At 52.4% G+C, this 19,821-nt stretch overlaps 1 protein-coding gene across 14 annotated transcripts in view; it reads left to right on the plus strand.

The window, feature by feature from the left end:
* PIGG (phosphatidylinositol glycan anchor biosynthesis class G) overlaps nucleotides 1-18,082 on the plus strand; it is a 45,076-nt gene extending 26,994 nt beyond the window's left edge. For 10 of the 14 annotated variants that reach the window (XR_003119447.1, XR_003119446.1, XM_025385442.1 and 7 more), the window contains 5 exons: nucleotides 578-1,032; nucleotides 4,160-4,351; nucleotides 7,809-8,118; nucleotides 11,558-11,721; nucleotides 17,701-18,082. Coding sequence is in view for 8 of the 14 variants with exons in the window: in XM_025385442.1 (XP_025241227.1) it covers nucleotides 578-1,032; nucleotides 4,160-4,351; nucleotides 7,809-8,118; nucleotides 11,558-11,721; nucleotides 17,701-17,917 (1,338 nt within the window). In the remaining 6 variants the exon portion in view is untranslated. Of the gene's footprint in view, nucleotides 1-577; nucleotides 1,033-4,159; nucleotides 4,352-7,808; nucleotides 8,119-11,557; nucleotides 11,722-14,214; nucleotides 14,847-17,700 lie in introns of all 14 variants that reach the window. The other 4 variants (XR_003119444.1, XR_003119448.1, XR_003119445.1 and 1 more) reach the window with 4 other exon arrangements.
* The last annotated feature ends 1,739 nt before the right edge of the window (nucleotides 18,083-19,821 follow it).

Consider the following 19,821-nt stretch of genomic DNA (forward strand, 5'->3'; position numbering starts at 1 on the left):
ACAGTACTGTGATGTCAACTTTGTCATTTCAACAGAATTAACCATTTTAGTGGAAACTTTCTGGATTTCTGGAATATTCATGAGAAATTCGAGGTCTGGTTTGGTGGGATGTATTGTTGGGGTTCTTTGGTTTCAAGAAGCAGGAACTGGCGATGCCCATCTGAAGACCAGAGCTCTTCAAGAGCCTGGACGCGGGAGCACGGAGGGCCAGGGCCAGGAGCCTCTGGGCGAGCTCTTTGGGCTCCATCACTGCCCAGAGGGTTCTGACCATATTCAGGCTTTGTCGCTCAGCTTGGGCCTTGCAGTCCAGTGGGAGGACATGCTGGCTGGCTGTGCTGTGTCCCGGCTCCCCTGCCTGGGCTGAGGGCGTCTCCACTTCTGCAGGCTGCGTCCCAAGAGGAGGGTTCCTGCCATTGGAGCAGAAGGGGGCTGTAACAGTGTAGGGGCCCAGGTGCTGGGTGCGAGGAACAACAGTGTGTGTCCAGGGCATTCTCTGCTGTGAGCAAGGACTTGACATGCCACAAGATGTGCGTAATTGTCAGACTGTCTCTTACAAAATGCGCTTTGCTTTTTACAGAACCCTGTGCATCCCAGCTCAAGGTGGTCAGAGCTAGACCTTCTTATTCTGCTAGGGACGGCGGGCCACGTCTTGAGCCTGGGTGCCAGCAGCTTCGTGGAGGAGGAACACCAGACCTGGTACTTCCTTGTGAACACCTTGTGTCTAGCTCTGAGCCAAGAAACCTACAGAAACTGCTTTCTGGGAGACGACAGTGAGCCTCCATGTGGCCTCCGTGTGGAACAAGGGCTTGACGGGGCCACAGCAGCGTGGCAGGACGGGCCTGCCTGTGATGCGCTGGAGCGAGACAAAGGCCACAGAAGCCCCTCTGCCTCCCAAGTGCTCAGAGGCCACGAGAAGTGGATGGTGCTGGCCAGTCCGTGGCTGATACTGGCCTGCTGCCGGCTGCTGCGCTCTCTAAACCAGACAGGTGTGCAGTGGGCTCACCGGCCTGACCTCGGCCACTGGCTCACCAGGTGAGAGCATGGGCCTGTGGTCACAGGCCAGACTTTCTACAGCCAGTTGGTCACCTGCCAAGCTCTTCTTTTTCTAAATTGAGATCATTTTTCATATTAGGAAGGGGTAGTATTTTGAGATCTGAAGAACTGGGAAAATATACTAAAACCAGTGTTTTTACTAGATACTAGAATTAGTGTTGAGAGGTGAATTTATTTGGGGGCTGGCCTAATAGGTTTGATTTATTAGTGCTGAACCACTGTAACTGTTCGTGATTGAAACCTTGTGTTTCAATGATCATGATATAGTAAAGATGTCATTTGGGGGTCAGGCTTGCTAATGGCTTGTTCTGGACGCCCCGTCCATGCCCAGGCTGTGTGCCCCCCGCCCATCACTCAGCGTCTCCCTGTGTCAGGCCATTCCTGCGTTGCTGTAAAGAAATACGTGAGGCCGGGTCACGTGTAAGGAAAGAGGTTCATCTTGGCTCTCAGCTCTGCAGGCTGCACAGGAGGCGTGGTGTTGGCATCTGCTCCTGGAGAGGCCTCAGGAAACTGGCAGTTATGGCGGAGGGCAAAGCAGGAGACAGCAGTTCATGTGGCGAGAGCAGGAGCAAGAGAGGGATGGGGGAGGTGTCTGGTGCTTTTAAACACCAACTCTCTTGTGAACAGCCAGAGGGAGAATGTGCTCATTACTGTGAAGATGGCACCAAGCCATTCATGAGGGATCTGCCCCCATGACCCAGACGTCTCCCACCAGGCTCACTTCCAACCCTGGAGGTCCAGGGTCTTTTTTTTTTGAAACGGAGTTTCAGTCTCACCCATGCTGGAGTGCAGTGGCACAATCTCGGCTCACTGCAACCTCTGCCCCCCGGTTCAAGAGATTCTCCTGTCTCGGCCCCTGAGTAGCTGGGATTACAGGTGCCGCCACCATGCCTGGCTAATTTTTGTGTTTTTAGTGGAGACGGGGTGTCACCATGTTGGCTGGGCTGGTCTCGAACTCCTGAACTCAAGTGATCCACCCATCTCGGCCTCCCAAAGTGCTAGGATTACAGGTGTGAGCCACTGTGCCCAGCCTGAATGTCCAAGTTCAATGTGAGATTTGCAGTGGACAAACATCTAAGCCATGTCATTCCCCCAGACCCATATCCCATTGCCAATGATCCCCAGGGCAGCAGCAAGGATGGGGTCAGCCAGGCAAAGTGGGTGCAGCGTCTGTGGGTCAGCTTTGTCCTTAGCTCCCCTCCTTTCTCCTCTCCATCCTCCCTTTTCTCTCTCCTCACCCTGAAGGGTAAGAGCCGTGTGGAGGAATTCAGCCACCTCCTGAGCCTTTCATTGGCAACTGGAAAACCGCCTAGAAAGTGTAGCAAATCATTTCAAGCAAGGCTCAAAATAAGTATAAGAAACTAGGACAGAAAAATAATTAAGATTTGTCTAGACTTTAAATTTTAATTATCTGGCAGTGAAGACTTAGGAAGCTAAAGTAAAAGAAGAACAGCAAAATGAAACAGTATCTGCGATGAGAGTAACAGGCACGGGCTGTGGTCTCATCGCTGCAGAGAACTCCTATAAGAAATGCCCAGTCCTAGTAATGAGGGTACTTCCAGTTAAATGACAGGGTGTGACTTCATACCTGCTGAGGCAGAGAAACAACTGAATGACGAGACTCAGTCTTGGTGAGCATGTGAGGTTCCTGGGGCCACGTTAGTGTCACGGTTCTTTTGGAAGATACTTGTAAATTTACATCAGAAGCTGCGAAATTACAGATTCTTCTGATTAAGTAATTCTTGTGGGAGGCTAAGCATTAACTAAATTACTAAAACCTTGGTAACCAAAGTCATCACAGATCGGGTCCTTCAGGTAATCTGCCTGCCGTGTGCCCACACGTTTCCTTTCCAGAGCAACCCCGGAGAGAGGACTTTGGTTGGTCCCCGCTCCGGAGGTGAGGAAGCGGAGGGGGAACGGGCTGACGGGAGGTTGTGCTGGGCACGCCAGCTTCGGGGTCGGATCCCAGGCATGTAGAGCAGGGTGTGTCACGGAGCTCCGTGTCCCGGAATAGCACTGTGACACCTTGTTCCTGACTTTCCTGGAAAGTTAAAGCATTAGGAGAGAACTGGCTGGCTTTCCACCCCACATGCAAGAGCCATCCCCCACCACATTATCCGCAGTTTTGCTTACCCGAGGTCAACCGTTGTCTGAAAATATTACAGTATTTTGAGACAGTGCACATTCATATAATTTCTGACAGTAACAATTACATTGTTATAATTGTTCTACTTTATTATTATAACAGTCCTGAAGATTGTGTAAAAACACATGCCATTTTAAAAGTAACAATACAAAAAAACCCAGGTGCCCCTTCCTGGGGTGAGGCCCAGGCCCCCGTGTGGCCCCAGTCTCCCCCTCCCATCCTGGGAGGCTTTGAAGTGAGAGCTGCCGTGAAAGAAACAGAAGGGAGCCCGGCCGTCGCCGCCTCACGCTCAGGCCAGGGCTGGCTGGTGCTGCACCACTGCAGTGCGGTCAGGACTTCGGGCTCTGCTCTCTGACGAGCTGTCAACCTCTGCACCATCTCCTCACCCAGGAGCAGGTGACGGCAGACCCTGTGAGAAGCCATGTGGGTCTAGGGACATATCGTGCGTTACCGAGTTAATGGGAGAGGGTGGGAGGAGGAGGTGAGCTGGTAGATGCAGGCCTGCTCCCGAGAGGGTACCAGGGGACAAGAGGACTCTTTATATATTTGTCACCACCTGGCCTCTGGGCATCCAGATCTGATGATGGGAAACCTATTTGTGAATGAGAAGTGAGAGTTCAAGTTGACTGTCTTTTTTTTTTTTTTTTTTAAATAAAATGAGGTCTCACCATGTGGCCCAGGCTGGTCTCAAACTCCTGGCCTCAAGCAATCCTTACGCCTCGGCATCCTAAAGTGCTGGATTGCAGGCGTGAGCCACCACACCCCACTGAGGTTGACCATCTTTTATTTGTTACACTTTAAGAACCTTCGTTTGAAAATAAAAACCAACAATTTCATGTAATCTTTGGTTTTTGGGAAAATCAGCTATTTTTTAATACAGTTCTTTGAAAGCCACTCGGTGTAGATTGATCTCATCGCTGTTTGTTTGCTGTAATGCTGGCATTCTCCATCTCATTTCAGCTCTGATCACAAAGCCGAGCTCTCTGTCCTGGCTGCCATCTCCCTCCTCGTAGTTTTTGTGCTGGTGCAGAGAGGGTGCTCCTCTGTGTCCAAGGCTGCCCTGGCGCTGGGGCTGCTGGGCGTCTACTGCTACCGGGCAGCCATCGGGAGTGTCCGGTTCCCGTGGCGGCCGGACAGCAAGGACATTTCCAAGTAAGTTAAGTGCGTGGCAGACATGGGGCGCATAGAACCACTTCACTCTTTGATGGACTGAGAAGACCCTGCCAGTCTTCACAGCACTGGAGTTTGGTGTTTGTGAATTGTGATTGTGTCAACAGCTGCTGGAGTGTAACAAAGAAAACCCCCCAGCCCCGTTGTTAGCACTTTTTGTGTTTTATGTGTTACTTTTAGAAGAGAAATCACTTGGAAGTAAGATTTTTTTAAATTTAAAATGAAACCTTCAGGGTGTGTGATGGGACAGACAGATGTGTATGAATCGGTTTCTAAGTGAGTGGCGGCACGTGATGACCAGGGTTCTGTTTTCCTGGTCAGGGTGTAATTGGCGACGAGGATGACAAGTGGATGTTTCCCAGCGGTTGGGAGATGAAGCTTGCTGGAAAATCACACTGTCCTCATAATTTATAACGAGCCCCCGTGAGGGGCCAGGAGCTCCTGCCGATCGGTGGGAGGGCTCAGTCAGGAGGACCGTTTTCTTCGTGTCAAGGCAGCCGTGTTTCTGATTTTAACGTTGTGGTGGTGAAGCAGGCTCCTTCTCATCCTCAGGAGTGGGATGAGCAGAGGCCGTTCTGGAGGGCAGCTTGTAACGTGTGGGTGACCCTCTATTTAAATTTATATAGCTGACTCTATTTCAATTTACCTCAAGAATATAAGCAGAGGCAGGAGCCTGGGATGGGACAGAGGCACGCCCACTGAAGTGTCCTTCACACTTGCAAAAGGGAACCACCAGGGTAATTATCCAGCAACAATAAATGATCCTCTCAGTGCGGTCAGTGCTCTGTAAAGGAGTCTTCTGGTTGTTAGGCAGCCTGTTTGCGCGGAACAGAGAAGCATGTTGTGGAACAGTGGGCTGTAAAACGGTGGTATGACCCCAGCTTACTAAGTGTGTACCTGTTTTTTTTTTTCATACTTAATATGAAAGACTACATACTTAAAATACTGATGATTATATTTAGGACCCAAAATCATAGATTGTGGTCTTGCTTTTTACTTATTTTTGTGTTTTAGCAATGTCTAGAGTTAACAAGTGTTGCTTTTCTAATCAGAGCAAAAGTCCAGGTGACTGCTAAGGGCTGTGGCCAGTCTGAGGAGTGGCCGTGGGGCTCCGGGGCACTCCTGGAAATACCTCCTGGCTGGGTGGGGAGTAAGGGGTGGGGGTTAGGGTGAGCTGAGGCCTGGCTGAGGCAGTGGCAGCGTAGCAGACCCTCAGTGTGGAGAGGATGCTGACGGGCAGGTACCAGCAGTGTTCTGTGGAGATGTCTCAAAGACTGTTGACTTTGGAATCTGAGACTTTGGGCTCATCCAAATGGATGTTACATTTGGGGGTGTGTGTTTAGGATGCAGTGCGTGAATAAATTTGTTTCCTCACAGATCTGTGCACTGAATTTCAGCATCACTCATCTGAAGACCTTGGCCCTCTTCCCTTCCCTGGCCTGCTTCCTGCAGCATGTAATTTGCTAGTGTCCAGAACTAGCCAGTGTGCCTTTTCTTTCCACACGCACTGCCTGGTTAACCTTCTTCCTGTAAAGTGCTTCCGTCCTTTGTCCCCATCTGTCCCGATTGTAAATAGGTCCTGGCCGCAGATGCATCCTGGCTCTAGATCATTGTAACAGCTGCCTCTCTCCTGTCAGTCCCTCAGGCGTTGCCATCCACTGATAGTCTGAAATCCTTTGCACTCAGTTCCTGACTCTCCTCCACTCAGAAGCCTAGGGATGGCTGGAGTGGAGGTGGAAGTGGGGTGGGCCTGGATGAGCAGCATCAGGTGCTGCCTGGCCAGGGGAGGAGGAGGACCCACCAAAGGCCCCAGATGATGCCTCCATCTGCTCACCACCCTCCTGCTCACCACCCTCCTGCTCACCACCCTCCTGCTCTGGCGTCCTTTCTTGACACAGAAACCAGTCCCTTCTATGAAACTTCTCCAGTGATTGTGACCTTTGCTGATTTCTCCCTTCTTTGAATGCAGATGGACCTACAATTCACTCTCAGCTTGGCACACACCTTGACCTGTGGGGGTTGCCAGGTGTCTGACCCCAGCTCCTCAGCCAGGATGTGGGCCCCTCGTGTCAGCCACACTGCCAGGCACATGGTATACAGCGCTCAGGCTGTTTGAACTAAACTGATCGAAGTTTAATTTCTTTTTTTTTTTTTTTTTTTTTTGAGACGGAGTCTCGCGCTGTGTCACCCAGGCTGGAGTGCAGTGGCGCGATCTCGGCTCACTGCAAGCTCCGCCTCCCAGGTTCAGGCCATTCTCCTGCCTCAGCCTCCAAGTAGCTGGGACTACAGGCGCCCGCCACCACGCCCGGCTAGTTTTTTGTATTTTTAGTAGAGACGGGGTTTCACCATGTTAGCCAGGATGGTCTCGATCTCCTGACCTCGTGATCCGCCCGCCTCGGCCTCCCAAAGTGCTGGGATTACAGGCTTGAGCCACCGCGCCCGGCCTGAAGTTTAATTTCTTAATGTACAAAACTTTCTAAGAAAATCTAATATAGGAAAATTCAGTTTTCACAATATTACGGTGATATAAAAAAACTATGATTATTTTAAATGATCACCTTTTGCAGGATATATGAAGTATTTCATTTACAAAATTTATTTAAAATACTATGTTTTAGGAACATACGTGTTTTGTAATATGAAATTTTTTGGTAATTGTATCCTTTACAGATAACTATCATAAGAGTACTTAGTATTTACTGAGCTTACTGTGTGCCAAACACTCTCTGCATTGCCTTGCTTAATTCCGAGGATGACTTTGTGAAGTGTAGAACCATTTTCTCTCCATTTTACAAATAGCAAAGCTGAGGGTCAGAAGTCTTCATTGACACGCCCCGAGTCGGAGAGCTGGTGAGCAGCAGGGCCTGGGCTGAGCAGAGCTCTGCCTTTGTCCAGAGCCCGCAGGTTGGACGACTGCACCATTGCATGCGTGTGCGCCTGTAAACGTGCAGGTGCTTGTGTCCCCATAACTGCATGTGTGTGTACCTGTAAATGTGCAAATGCTTCTTTAAGTCTGCCCAGTTGTACAGTTAACGTTTATGAACTTACGGCAGTTTCTTAGAGGTGAATCTTATACCAGTGCATTGGGTTTTTTTAATTGTCCAAAGCAGGCGGGCCACGAGGGCACCTTGGGTGGTGCCACCAGGTGATCCTTGGGCCAAATGAGCAAGATCTCCCTGAAGCCAACCCCAGCAGAAGAGTCTGCACGAGGACACACCTGTGGGCCTTTGGCAGCGGCTCCTCAGGGCTGCTGTGCGGAGACATGCCCTCTGCCGTGGCGGGACCTGGGGGGTAGGGAGGGTGCCGCGGCTCCTTTAGCCAGCAGTGCTGGGACATTTACTGGTTCCCTAGGCAGATAGGTGTGTTTTTCATGGGAAAATGTTTTTGAATTTTTCTCACTGGTGCTAATGAATCTAACTTGTTGTGCTTTTTTTTTTAGGGGTATTATTGAAGCTCGTTTTGTTTATGTCTTTGTCCTTGGCATTCTGTTCACGGGCACCAAAGACTTACTTAAATCTCAAGTCATTGCTGCAGACTTCCAACTCAAGACTGTAGGTTTATGGGAGATACATAGTGGATTAGTTCTTCTGGCAGCCTTGCTCTTTAGACCACATAATCTTCCGGTCTTAGCATTTAGTCTCTTGATTCAGACTCTCATGACTAAGTTCATCTGGAAGCCCCTGAGGCACGATGCAGCTGAGATTACTGTGATGCATTATTGGTTTGGGCAAGCCTTCTTCTATTTTCAGGTAGGTTTTCATTATTATCATGGGTAGAAGACTTCACTTTTTACATATTTATTTTGTATTTTTCTTTGAGAAAATTTTACCAGGCGTTGGAAAGTTACAATGTTTGTTTAGCGAAAGAACTGTCAGTATGGCATGGTGAATGATGCTGAACTCTCGGGTGTATTTTGTGAGATAAAGTACAGCCGATCGTTTAAGACAGACGTCCCAGGTGTGGATGTGTGGGTGCTTAAGACAGCGGATTGCTGCTCTGCCGGGCCAGGCCTGGGTTTATTTATTACAAGCAGTTCAGGAAGCACAGACATCCCGTTGTTCACTTGCTTCATTGATGGATGTAATAATTGTTCTCGTTCATGCCCTTTGCCCCTGGTGTCTGGGCTGTCCACACTGGGGGCCATTTGTTCCCCCCGATTGTTAGCTCCCTGAGGCCTAGTGGGTCACAAGGGCTTCTGTCCAGTGTAAAGACCCATCTCAGACAAGCCCAAACCACCTCAGTTATGAAGAGACATAGATGGACAGGTAGACGGGGCCTCAGAGGGATCCAGCCTCATCCAGCCTCCCGGCAACCTCAGGAGAGCGGGCACAGGCCTGCTGGTTCCCTTCCAGCCCCGACTCCCAGGCTGAGTCACTTTGCACCAGCTGAGCATCGTGGTTCCATTTTTGTCTTTACCGTGAGGTCTGTATTTTCTTGGTGTGCACCGCTGTCTGCCTCTCCGCTGTCTCATCCCAGGAGGCTGTGCAGTTCTTTGTGTCCCGACAGGGCCTCTCCTCCATCCTCTCCTCCTTTCCTGGTGTTCCCAGCCTTTCCCATGGAACAGCCCACAGTTGCAGGATTTTCTGTCTGTATGTCTGTCCCTCTGATCCTGAAGCCCAAAGGAGGGGTAGGCGTGACGTTACAGAAGTCTGTGTCTTCAGGTACAATGAGTAGGTGGCCGGTGGCTAGTGGCCAGCTTCTTAGCCCCGTCCTAGTGCTTCCCCGACCCTTCTGACCCACTCAGGCCCCTGCAGGTTTCCCTGCCATGTCCACACAAGGCACAAGGGTGTCCCCAGCAGAACTGCAGGCCTGGATGCTGGTGTCCAGCACGTTCAAGCCAGGTGGCCTCCAGCAGGCTCTTGTCACACCTTCGTTTCCTTATCTGTAAACCGGGGATAGTGGTCTCCCGGCCTCCCCAGGAGCCAGCCCTCCCTGGTCTCCCCCCTCTCCCCACGGCTCCTGTTTTGAGGCTGAGTCCGCTGCCCCTTAATGTTAGATCTCCTTCGGGAGGAACCTGTGGCTTTGCTGCCCATCCCTGATTCCTGCCCTCAACTGGGCAGTTCCTTAACAGACCAGGGATCAGGAATGTGACTGCCCTTGCTCATCTGCTGGCCCTCCACGTTCACCCAGTCCCCGGGTCTCTCTGCCTCCGTTTCCTCCCTGTTTGATGAGGATAATTACGAAGCACGTCAGGACTGTTGGCTTAAATGAAGTCATGCAGGTAAAGCTGCTGTGCAGCTACGGACATGTCAGCATGGCTGGCAGTCTCTGTGCCTGGCTGAGCCTGCTCAGAGCCACAGTGGCCTCCCAGGTGTCCTCCTCCCCTGCTCCCATCGTGGCATCTGGGACTCTGTCCCTCTGCCGCCCTCCAGGGTCTCCTGCTGCTTCTGCCTATTTGCTGTCTCCTCAGTCTCCCTGCAGAAGGGCTTCCAAGCAGAGGAGTCACATGACTGGGGAGGTGCCTTCCAAGAGAGGCGGTAGCCGCGAGTCCAGTGGGTCTCAGGGGAAGCCAAATCGAAGGGCTGGGGCCTATGACAGCAGGGATAGGAGTCAACGCACATCTGTGAGATACTGAGGAAGCAGCATCAACATGACGTGGGGACCCCCTGGGCCCACAGTTGTCTGCATGGAAAGGGAGGAAGGAGTCAAGCTGGTAAACACCCAGCCAGTGTTTTGTGGACATGAACAGTTCTGATTCTGGAGAGGGATCTTTGTTGGGCTTGGGGTCATTGGGCTTGATAGAGATATGTGCTGTCAGACTGTAGATGTCATGAGTTTCTGAGGAAAGGTCAGCATGACAGGCAAGTGACAGACATCAGAGTCAGTAAAGATGGAGCGTGGAGAGGCGGGGCCTGGGAGCAGAGAAGCAGGGCCTAGGAATGGAGAGGTGGGGCCTAGGAGTGAGTGGAGAGGCGGGGCCTGGGAGCAGAGAAGCAGGGCCTAGGAATGGAGAGGTGGGGCCTAGGAGTGAGTGGAGAGGCGGGGCCTGGGAGTGGAGAGGAGGGGCCTAGGAATGGATAGGTGGGGCCTAGGAGGGAAGGGTGTGGATTGGAATGGAGAGGCGGGGCCTGGGAGTGGAGAGGCGGGGCCTGGGAGTGGAGAGGTGGGGCCTAGGAGTGGAGAGGTGGGGCCTAGGAGTGGAAGGGTATGGTCTTGGAGTGAAGAGGCAGGGCCTAGGAGTGGAGAGGCGGGGCCTAGGAGTGGAGAGGTGGGGCCTAGGAGCGGAAGGCTGTGGTCTTAGAGTGGAGAGGCAGGGCCTGGGAGTGGAGAGGAGGGGCCTAGGAGTGGAAGGATGTGGTCTTGGAGTGGAGAGGAGGGGCCTAGGAGTGGAGAGGTGGGGCCTAGGAGTGGAAGGGTGTGGTCTTAGAGTGGAGAGGCAGGGCCTGGGAGCGGAGAGGAGGGGCCTAGGAATGGAGAGGCCCTACCTGGGAGTGGAGAGGCGGGGCCTAGGAGTGGAGAGGTGGAGCCTAGGAGTGGAGGCGGGTTCTTGGAGTGGAGAGGCGGGGCCTGGGACCAGAGAGGCAGGGTCTCTCAGAAGACCTCTTTTTGGGATCCAGAATCACTAGGAGCAGGGTAAGCTGTGTGGCATCAGCCCTTGCATCCTGCAGAGAGTTACCTACCAGGGCTGGGCCGGGACTGGCCAGAATCTTGACAGATGAAGTTTGACGAGACCAAGTGAGTCCTCATGGTCTGATACGTAAACCAGATGTGAGTTACCAATTTGTACCAGGGGCTGTGCTCCCCTGGCGACTGGCCTGCCCTCCTCCATGTAACCCACTCGCAGTGCCTCACCGTAGATGGCACCTGGCTGGGTGCCCATTCTAGTCTTCAGCCCAATTCCCCCCTTGGCTGGGCCCAGCATCTGTACCTCTCAGGGCCATATGCGCCCCCTCGGATGGGGGTCCTTGAGGGGAGGTCCATGTGCTTAAGAAAAGTCGATAGGTCTGGACAAAGGTCTGAGATGTGCCGCAGTCAGCCAGCCAGTGTCTGTGTGTGTGTCCTTCCTCAGAGGGGGCCACAGCTTCTGCACGGACAGCTCATGTGCCCCTCCATAGCCTGGGCAGCCACCTCTGACCACACGTGTGTCTGTGCTGGCATGGTTATCTGGGCTGTGTACACGTTTCACGCTAACATCATGGCTGTTGATGCCACGTGTTGTGAGGCCTTAGCTCTTCTCCTGTATTCCAGGGCAACTCCAACAACATTGCCACCGTGGACATCTCCGCAGGCTTCGTGGGTTTAGACACCTACGTGGAAATCCCAGCCGTGCTCCTGACAGCGTTTGGGACGTATGCAGGGCCTGTGCTCTGGGCCAGCCACTTGGTGCACTTCCTGAGCTCAGAAACATGCAGGTGAGGTGCCCCTCTGCCGTTCAGCACAGTTCTGGGGGCCGGCTCCCTGGTTTTAAGGGTCATACTTTGTTCCATATGCAAGGGAGTCTGAGCTCCATGGATCCAACAGTCTTTTCAACAGTTTTCTTTTCCTTAAATAAGCAACAGTCCAAAGGTCAAGGGCCAGAGGCCAGCCTGGGCAGTCCGTGTAGGGCCAGGGTCGGGTCCGACGGGGTCTCGCTGGGCTCCCCGGGGTCGGGTCTGACGGGGTCTCTCTGGGCTCCCCACGGTCGGGTCTGATGGGGTCTCGCTGGGCTCCCCAGGGTCAGGTCTGATGGGGTCTCGCTGGGCTCCCCAGGGTCAGGTCTGACGGGGTCTCGCTGGGCTCCCCACGGTCGGGTCTGACGGGGTCTCTCTGGGCTCCCCACGGTCGGGTCTGACGGGGTCTCGCTGGGCTCCGCAGGGTCAGGTCTGACAGGGTCTCGCTGGGCTCCCCAGGGTCGGGTCTGACGGGGTCTCGCTGGGCTCCCCACGGTCAGGTCTGACAGGGTCTCGCTGGGCTCTCCAGGTCACACCAGCACATGGTTTCTAGAGACACCAGAAGGAAAATTCCTTTCCTGCCACCCCGGGTTTATCTGCTTGCTGGTGGCCAGATGGAGGGTGGGTAGTCCTCCCCTTTGGGGACATGAAGATAAAAGACTGCTCTCGGCCCCCAGAGACCCTGGTGGAGCACGCAGGACCCTGGGGAAGGCTCGTGGCTGGGGCCGTGCCTGTTTCAAGTCATCCTTGAGTAGCTGGGGGCATGTGTCTTCTACACATAGGCTGATGAATTGGGTTGGAGAAACGAGCGGGGGGCGCACAGGGAAGTTCAGAGACCTGAGTCCCGTCCCCTGTTGCTGAGAAATCCCTTCAAGCTGTGTCTGGCCTGCCCTCTATGCTCTCCTGCCTGGTCCGCCTCCTTCCCTCCAGTGAGCCTGAGGTCTCCTCACTGACACCCACACGTCTCCTGGCAGCTGTGTGCAGAAGTTCCTCCAGGGGACCCCAGATCAAGGGTGCAGCCCCCCCAATCCACACGCCTGTCTCCTGGCAGCTTTGTGCAGATGTCCCCTCCCCTGGGGGACCCCTGATCAAGGGTGCAGCCCCCCCATCCACACGCCCGTCTTCTCTGCAGCATTCCCACCGCCGCACGCATTCTGCTTCCTCATGATGTTTCTCTCTTGCTCCCCCAAGAAAGGCGGCTTCGTGAGGCAGGGGCTTCACCAGCTCTTCACCACAGCAGCCTCCGTGCCTGGCCTGGCGGAGTCAGGCGCTGGGTGGAGTGCAGGGAGGTTGGTTCTGTACCTCCCAGCTTGGTCTGGCAGAGACCCCAGGGCCTGCAAAGTTACCTGACTCACGTGTGCCTGGTTTTCTCGTCTGTAAAATGGGAGTTGCTGGGGGCTCAATGGGGGGCACTTAGAAGTGTTCACAGCCTTGGAGAGGCTAGTGGCCCCTGCAGCATCTGCCAGAGTGCCCTGTGCTCCACGCTTGTCCTTGCTGCCAGCCACGGTCACGAATCCCCGCAGCACCTGTGTGTTTCTCCGTGTGCTGAAATCGCGTCCCATGCCACGGCCTCCTCCACAGCAGGCGAGCGTCTGAGGCACATGCTGGGTGGCTTTCGGCGCGTCAGCCAGAGCTTTGCGCGTGTCCTGTGGTGACCAGAGGCCCCAGTCCTGCCGGGAGCCCCAGGGAGCACGCTGTGGCCTCTGCTGAGCAGTGAGGCTGGAGGGCTCCTACGTCCTCCCATGACTGAACAGTCTCTCGCGGTGCTGACTGCTGAGCCCCCATGCCAGCCCTCCCAGGACACTTAGAGGCTTCTCCTTCGGAGCTCCCGGTGACTCCACAGAGCACTCTGCACGTTTCTGTGGCCCCGCTCCGCCCTCTGACTCTGCTCCACAGCCTCCTTCACCAGGTCATCCTCTCAGCTCCACCCAGGCCCTCTCCCTACCTTACTCCCCTCCCCAGACCAGCTCCTGAGACCCAGGCCACAGGGACCCTTGCCCTTGCCTCCAGACCCAGATGCCCAGCCCCGTGTCGACATTCCACAGAGGTGTCCTCGGGCTAACAGGACTGAGGAGCCCTTTACAGGACATGTGGGCAGGGCCCACGCACCTGGGCACACACACCTGTGCCCTGCCTTTGAGCTTTTCCCACCCTAAAAGAAGCTCCTGGCTGCTCACCTCCTGTGTTGAGGCTCTCACAGCATGAATGCTTCTGAGCCAAAGGAACCGTCCAATCCACCGTGGTGGAAGCGCTCACGCCCAGCCGACTTGGCGGGCCTGGGCTGGACCCCTCAGTTACTCACAGGTTTCCGTAAGGGGTCGGGGAGCATTGGCCTTGCTTTAGCAGTGGTAGGCATGTGCTTCCCACAGCTGACATGGGAGCCTTTCCAAGGTGAGAATCGCTTCCTGGCCAGACTGCCAGACTGCAAGCTTCCCAAGGACAGGAATACCTGAGATTCACCTGTGTTTTCTTCAGGTGCTTGTGGACGCTTGACACGCCCACTTTGGGGCAGTCTGTGGACAGACCCCTGTAATTTACAGTCACCGCTGAGCTTGTCATCACAGCAGAAAGCTGAGGTTCTGGGGGCGGAAGCCACCAACAGACCAGCCTGGGAGACACGCCCCGTGGCGGGGCTGTGTGGAGACGTCCGTCCCGACTTAGGTTCTGTGTAGAAACAAACGTCTGCCATGAGACCCCTGCTCAGCGCCCGCCAGTCTCTCAGCAGCTGACCTGGGATGTCTTTCTCTCATTGTCTGAGGCCAGCTGCGCGCTCACACTGGGCTTATAGAAACAGGAGGCCCCGTCCTCGGCCGTTCGGCGTGGGCTGTCAGCACGTCATGTGGTCAGGTGTCAGGACAAGCGGGCGTGAGCGCGTGGAGGTGCACCCACCTCCACCCTGGAGAACGGATGTGCTGCAGCTGTGCACGGCATGATCAAGCACTTGCTGTGTGGACGGCACACCTGCCAGTGGCCAGCTGGGGACTGAGGGCTGGAAGCACTTGCCCGGCTCCTCTCTCTGTAGGTTTGGTCATTGGCCTTGCAGCTGCCCTGGGGCTTGCAGATTACAGTTTGATGGACCAGGCACTTTTCATGTCTTACATAGCCAGGCAGTTTGTATTTGGGAGGGAAAAAGACAAATGAAAGCATTTTTTTAAAGTGAGCTGAAGGCATTTTGATCAATTGGAGAGTATCATATGATACTTTTCCTAGTCAAGGAGCATTTCTCCTTCATTTTATAGGGTTTTCTCCTTCCCTTTTAAAAGCTTAAAGCATCAAGTTTTACTCGTGGTTTCTATTTTGTTTCAGTAGAGTAGAAAAACTGTAACTAGGTCTAAATGGTAGACAGAAAATACATTTCCAGCAGGTCAAAAACGTGGCCCTGAGTGGTTGGCAACCCTCTGTTCCAGGGGCTGGCGTCGGGCTGGCACCCTGGGCTGTCTGCTCCCCTGCAGTGCACATGGCTCTTTGCTGAGGTGGTGGGAACTGCAAGCCGCCATCTTCTAGATGGGTAACGCTAAAAACTGTTAAACTGAAGTCAAGGTGGTACCATGTCTAAGCCACAGCTTCTTGCGCGCTATCTGGGTAGGATGGGGCCACGGCCTACTTAGCCATGAAGCTTCCTGCAGAGTCTCTTCAGCTTTTCCCAGGTGTTGCTGTCACCAGGGGGTGTGTCGAGGATAACTTGGGGTCCACCTCCCTGTGGGTTCCCCGCCCGTGGGACTAGATGCCAAGTGGTGACCAGCGGTACGGGATTGGGGGACCCGCCTAAGGAGCCTGGGCCTGGCAAGGAAACAGAGGCACCAGGCCCGCCCACAGGGAGATCCCAGGGTCTGAGTGTTTGACTGGAGTGCATGGCAGACTGAGGTGAAGGAGTGTTTGGAGAAGCCAGGAGGAAGAAGGGGCCCTCCAAGGCCTGAGATGGCGAGCCAGTGAGGGGCTGAGGTGAGGCTGTGGAGGGGTCGGCCTGAGCTCCCTGCCAGAGACAGTCGCTGGGAGCACGAGGTACCAGGCACCTCCGGCCAGAGACAGCCCCGTCCTTGGCCCTTCGTGGCTGTTGACGCCCTTTCCTGAGCAGTGAGCACTGAAGCAGGATCCGCTTACAGGACACCCTCAAGTAGCACCTGGCGGAGCTGCTGGGCTGACAGGACTGAGGAGCCCTTTACAAGACATGCGGTGGGGCCCACACACCCAGGACACACGCCTGTGCCCTGCCTTTGAGCTTTTCCCCACCCTAAAAGGAGCCCCTCGCCGCTCACCTCCTGTGTTGAGGCTCTCAACAGCATGAATGCCTCTGAGCCAAAGGAACTGTCCACCATGGTGGAAGCGCCCACACCCCACCCACAGTGGATTTTAGAGGCGCCTGGCTTTGTGTCAGCAGTGCCCTAAACGTCTGCACACTGGCATGCTTGCACGAGCGTCTGCGCAGTCAGCACAAGCTGCCCCGTGAGTGCTGGAGGTCATGCTTAGGGAGACCAGGCAGCCGCGAAGTGGGACTTGCGGAACAGAGAGCACAGACAGGTCAGCTCAGCACTCGATGCTGCTTTTGCGGTGAGGCCACAAAGCCAGAACTTAGATTTGGATCCTGGAAGGCCCGGCCTCTGAGGGTCTGAGGGCTGCCCCCTGGGCCCTTTCTAACAGGACTTGATCAGAGGTCATGGATGAGGCATGGAAAGTGCCCAAATAATGGAATTTATCATTTTTCAATAATCACAGACTCACGGGAAGTTGCTTTGAGGAAGAGATTTATGTAATGTGTTGGTGGGTTGAAAACTAGGGGAGTACATTAACGTACTTCGAGGGGTGGCTCTTCCGAGAATGCTGTCTTTCCCTGTGGATTTGCTCAGCAAACCCCGCTGGGCCAGTGTCCCCAGACCAGACGGACTGACGTGGTCCTCCACACAACAGCAGGGAGAAAAGCTCAGAACTTGTATTTATATTTGTTTGTATCTCGCCCTTTTGTGATTTTCTGTTCATTGTTTGTATTTTATAATGCATGTGATATGGTAGCACATGGATATGTAATTTTTAAATACCTGTGCAAAGTCTGGGGGTGCGTTTTTCAGAGTTGTTTTACAGACAACGGTGGCAGACGGTGGCACTGCTGAGCAGTTGGGGCTGCAGCTCATGTCCCCTCGGGCGCCTCCATGCCTTGTGGAGACGCAGACCTCTGCCCATCCCAGACCAACCACATCCAGATTTCTGTGGGGAGGGACTCCAGAGTGGCACTTCCAGCACACACTGTAGGTGATTTTTATATACAGTCAAATTTTAGAAGCATTTCTGGAGAGCTCAAGGTGCGTGTATGGGACGTGGTGGCCCTCACCCATCCTTCTTCTGTTTACTCTGCTTCATTTTTCTTTTTTTTTTTTTTTTTTTGAGACGGAGTCTGGCTCTGTCGTCCAGGCTGGAGTGCAGTGGCCGGATCTCAGTTCACTGCAAGCTCCGCCTCCCGGGTTTACGCCATTCTCCTGCCTCAGCCTCCCGAGTAGCTGGGACTACAGGCGCCCACCACCTCGCCCGGCTAGTTTTTTGTATTTTTAAGTAGAGACGGGGTTTCACCGTGTTAGCCAGGATGGTCTCGATCTCCTGACCTCGTGATCCGCCCGTCTCGGCCTCTCAAAGTGCTGGGATTACAGGCTTGAGCCACCGCTCCCGGCCTACTCTGCTTCATTTTTCTTCATGAATTTGTCTCTTCTTGACATGTTATGTATCTGGTGTCTCCTGCCTCCTTCACTAGAACACAGCCTCCAAGGGGGCAGGATGGGTTTTCCCGTCTCCCGGGCATCTGGAGAGGCACCTGTCCCAGCACCATAGTGACTGGATGTGTGTGCGGAAGAAGGAACGCGGTGCCCTCTAGTCCAAGGGCAAGAGCTACTGGAGTCTCTTTGAAAGTAAAAGTGTTGTTACATGCGTGGTATGTAAGTGGCATGTGCTAATACACATTTTCTTTCTTATTAACAGCAGTTCAGCACTGAGTCATGCTTGCTTCTGCTACGCGCTGATTTGTTCTATTCCAGTTTCCACATATATTGTTTTGGTGACATCTCTGCGTTATCATTTATTTATATGGAGCGTATTTTCTCCAAAACTTCTCTACGAGGGAATGCATCTACTCATTACAGCTGCTGTCTGTGTATTCTTCACGGCAATGGATCAAACCAGACTCACACAGTCTTAGACTAAGCTGAACACTGGAAAAATAATACATGCTTAAAGTCTGCTGTTATTCTAAAATGAAAGATGTGAATTCAACAAAGTTGATGAATAACTAATTTCTTTGACTACTGTACTTGAATTTAGACTAAGTAGTAAATAGTCTAATAAAATGTCACTTTAATATACAGTTTGTATCATATTTCCCTATTGACAATCACTCTGGAAGCTTCTGAACTTTTAATTTCCTCTGAATAAGCTATGGTATGACCCAAATATGTGTGTTTAAATCAATGAATGAAAAGGTTCTGGCCTTTTTTAGAGAGTCCAGGAGCTCTGTGGGAGGAGGCACCTGGATTACCTTACGGAGCACTGAGCTCTTAGAATCCTGCAAACCACTGAGGGCCCCAGGGAGCTTTGGTTTATGAGGGTTACAGGTATCAGTGTTGATGGCATTTGAGATGAAAACTAAGATAAAAAAATGACTCATTTATAAATAATCTTATTGCATATTAATATAATACTTGAAGGAAAAATAACTATATTTTCCAAAACAAAAAAGTTCAGCGAAACCCAGCACTTTGGGAGGCCAGAGTGGGGGGATCACTTGAGCCCAGGTGTTTGAGATCAGCCTGGGCAACATAGTGAGACCCTCGTGTCTCCAAAAACTTCAAAAATTAGCTGGGCGTGATGGGACACACCTGTGGTCCCAGCTGCTCAGGTGGCTGAGGAAAGAGTATTGTTTCAGCCCAGAAGTTCAAGGCTGCAGTGAGCCACGATTGCACCGCTGTATTCCAGCCAGGACAACAGAGTGAGACTCTGTCTTTAAAATTAAAAATGTTTAATGAGAAAAATGATACTGGTTTACATTTTTACAAACCTCTTTCATGCCTGGCCTAATTGAAGCTAGTTGGATTCTATGTTTGACCTGTTGTGATATGTGTGTTTGGTTAAAATATAAGAAAATTGGCTGGGCACAGTGGCTCATGCCTATAATCTCAGCACTTTGGGAGGCTGAGGCGGGCAGATCACCTGAGATCAGGAGTTCAAGACCAACCTGGCCAACATGGTGAAACCCCATCTCTACAAAAATACAAAAATTAGCCAGGCATGATGGCAGGTGCCTGTAATCCCGGCTACTTGGGAGGCGGAGATTGCAGTGAGAGAAGATTGTGCCATCGCACTCCAGCCTGGGTGACAGAGTGAGACTCTGTCTCAAAATAATAATAATAATAATATATGAAGAAAATACTGCCTCACACAGATCAGTAGTTGGAAAGAGGAGGAATATTTTAATGTCCTTTTTCTGATCATTGTGGATGTTCTTTTTTGATACCAACACCAAACCTCAACAAATGGTAGTTTTCTGAAGGTTAGTTGGACAAAAAGAAAAGAAACAAGTGCATATGAAAACTAGTGAAATGCTACTGAGGGCTGTATTTGAATTAATAGAATTGTGCCCACATTGTTTTCCTGGTTTTGATCTGGTTGTGTAAGATACCGTCATTGTGGGGAGCTGGGTGAAGGATACATAGAACTCTCTATGCTATTTTTGCAACTTCTTGTGAGTCTTCAACTATCTCAAAATAAAAGTTATTTTGAAAAAGAAAAGGTTAGCTGCCATGTGGAATCTGAAATCATATCAATGAGCTTTCATGTCCTGATGCATTATAACACATTGACCTGTCTTGCACCCTGAATGAAACTTTTACCCAGGAGTGATTCTTAACATTTGCATTGTTGTTTGGAAAATAACAATTCACTGAATGATAGAGGTTTACAAATGTTCATCATTCCTTACAAAAATCACTTATTTATATCACTACCGATCTCATCAGAAAAGTCTTTAAAGATTAAATGGTGGCTCACACTTGTAATCCCAGGACTTTGGGAGGTTGGGGAAGCAGGAGGATCGCTTGAAGCCTGGAG

This window comes from Theropithecus gelada, chromosome 5 (assembly GCF_003255815.1).
Source record: "Theropithecus gelada isolate Dixy chromosome 5, Tgel_1.0, whole genome shotgun sequence".
NCBI lineage: Eukaryota > Metazoa > Chordata > Mammalia > Primates > Cercopithecidae > Theropithecus > Theropithecus gelada.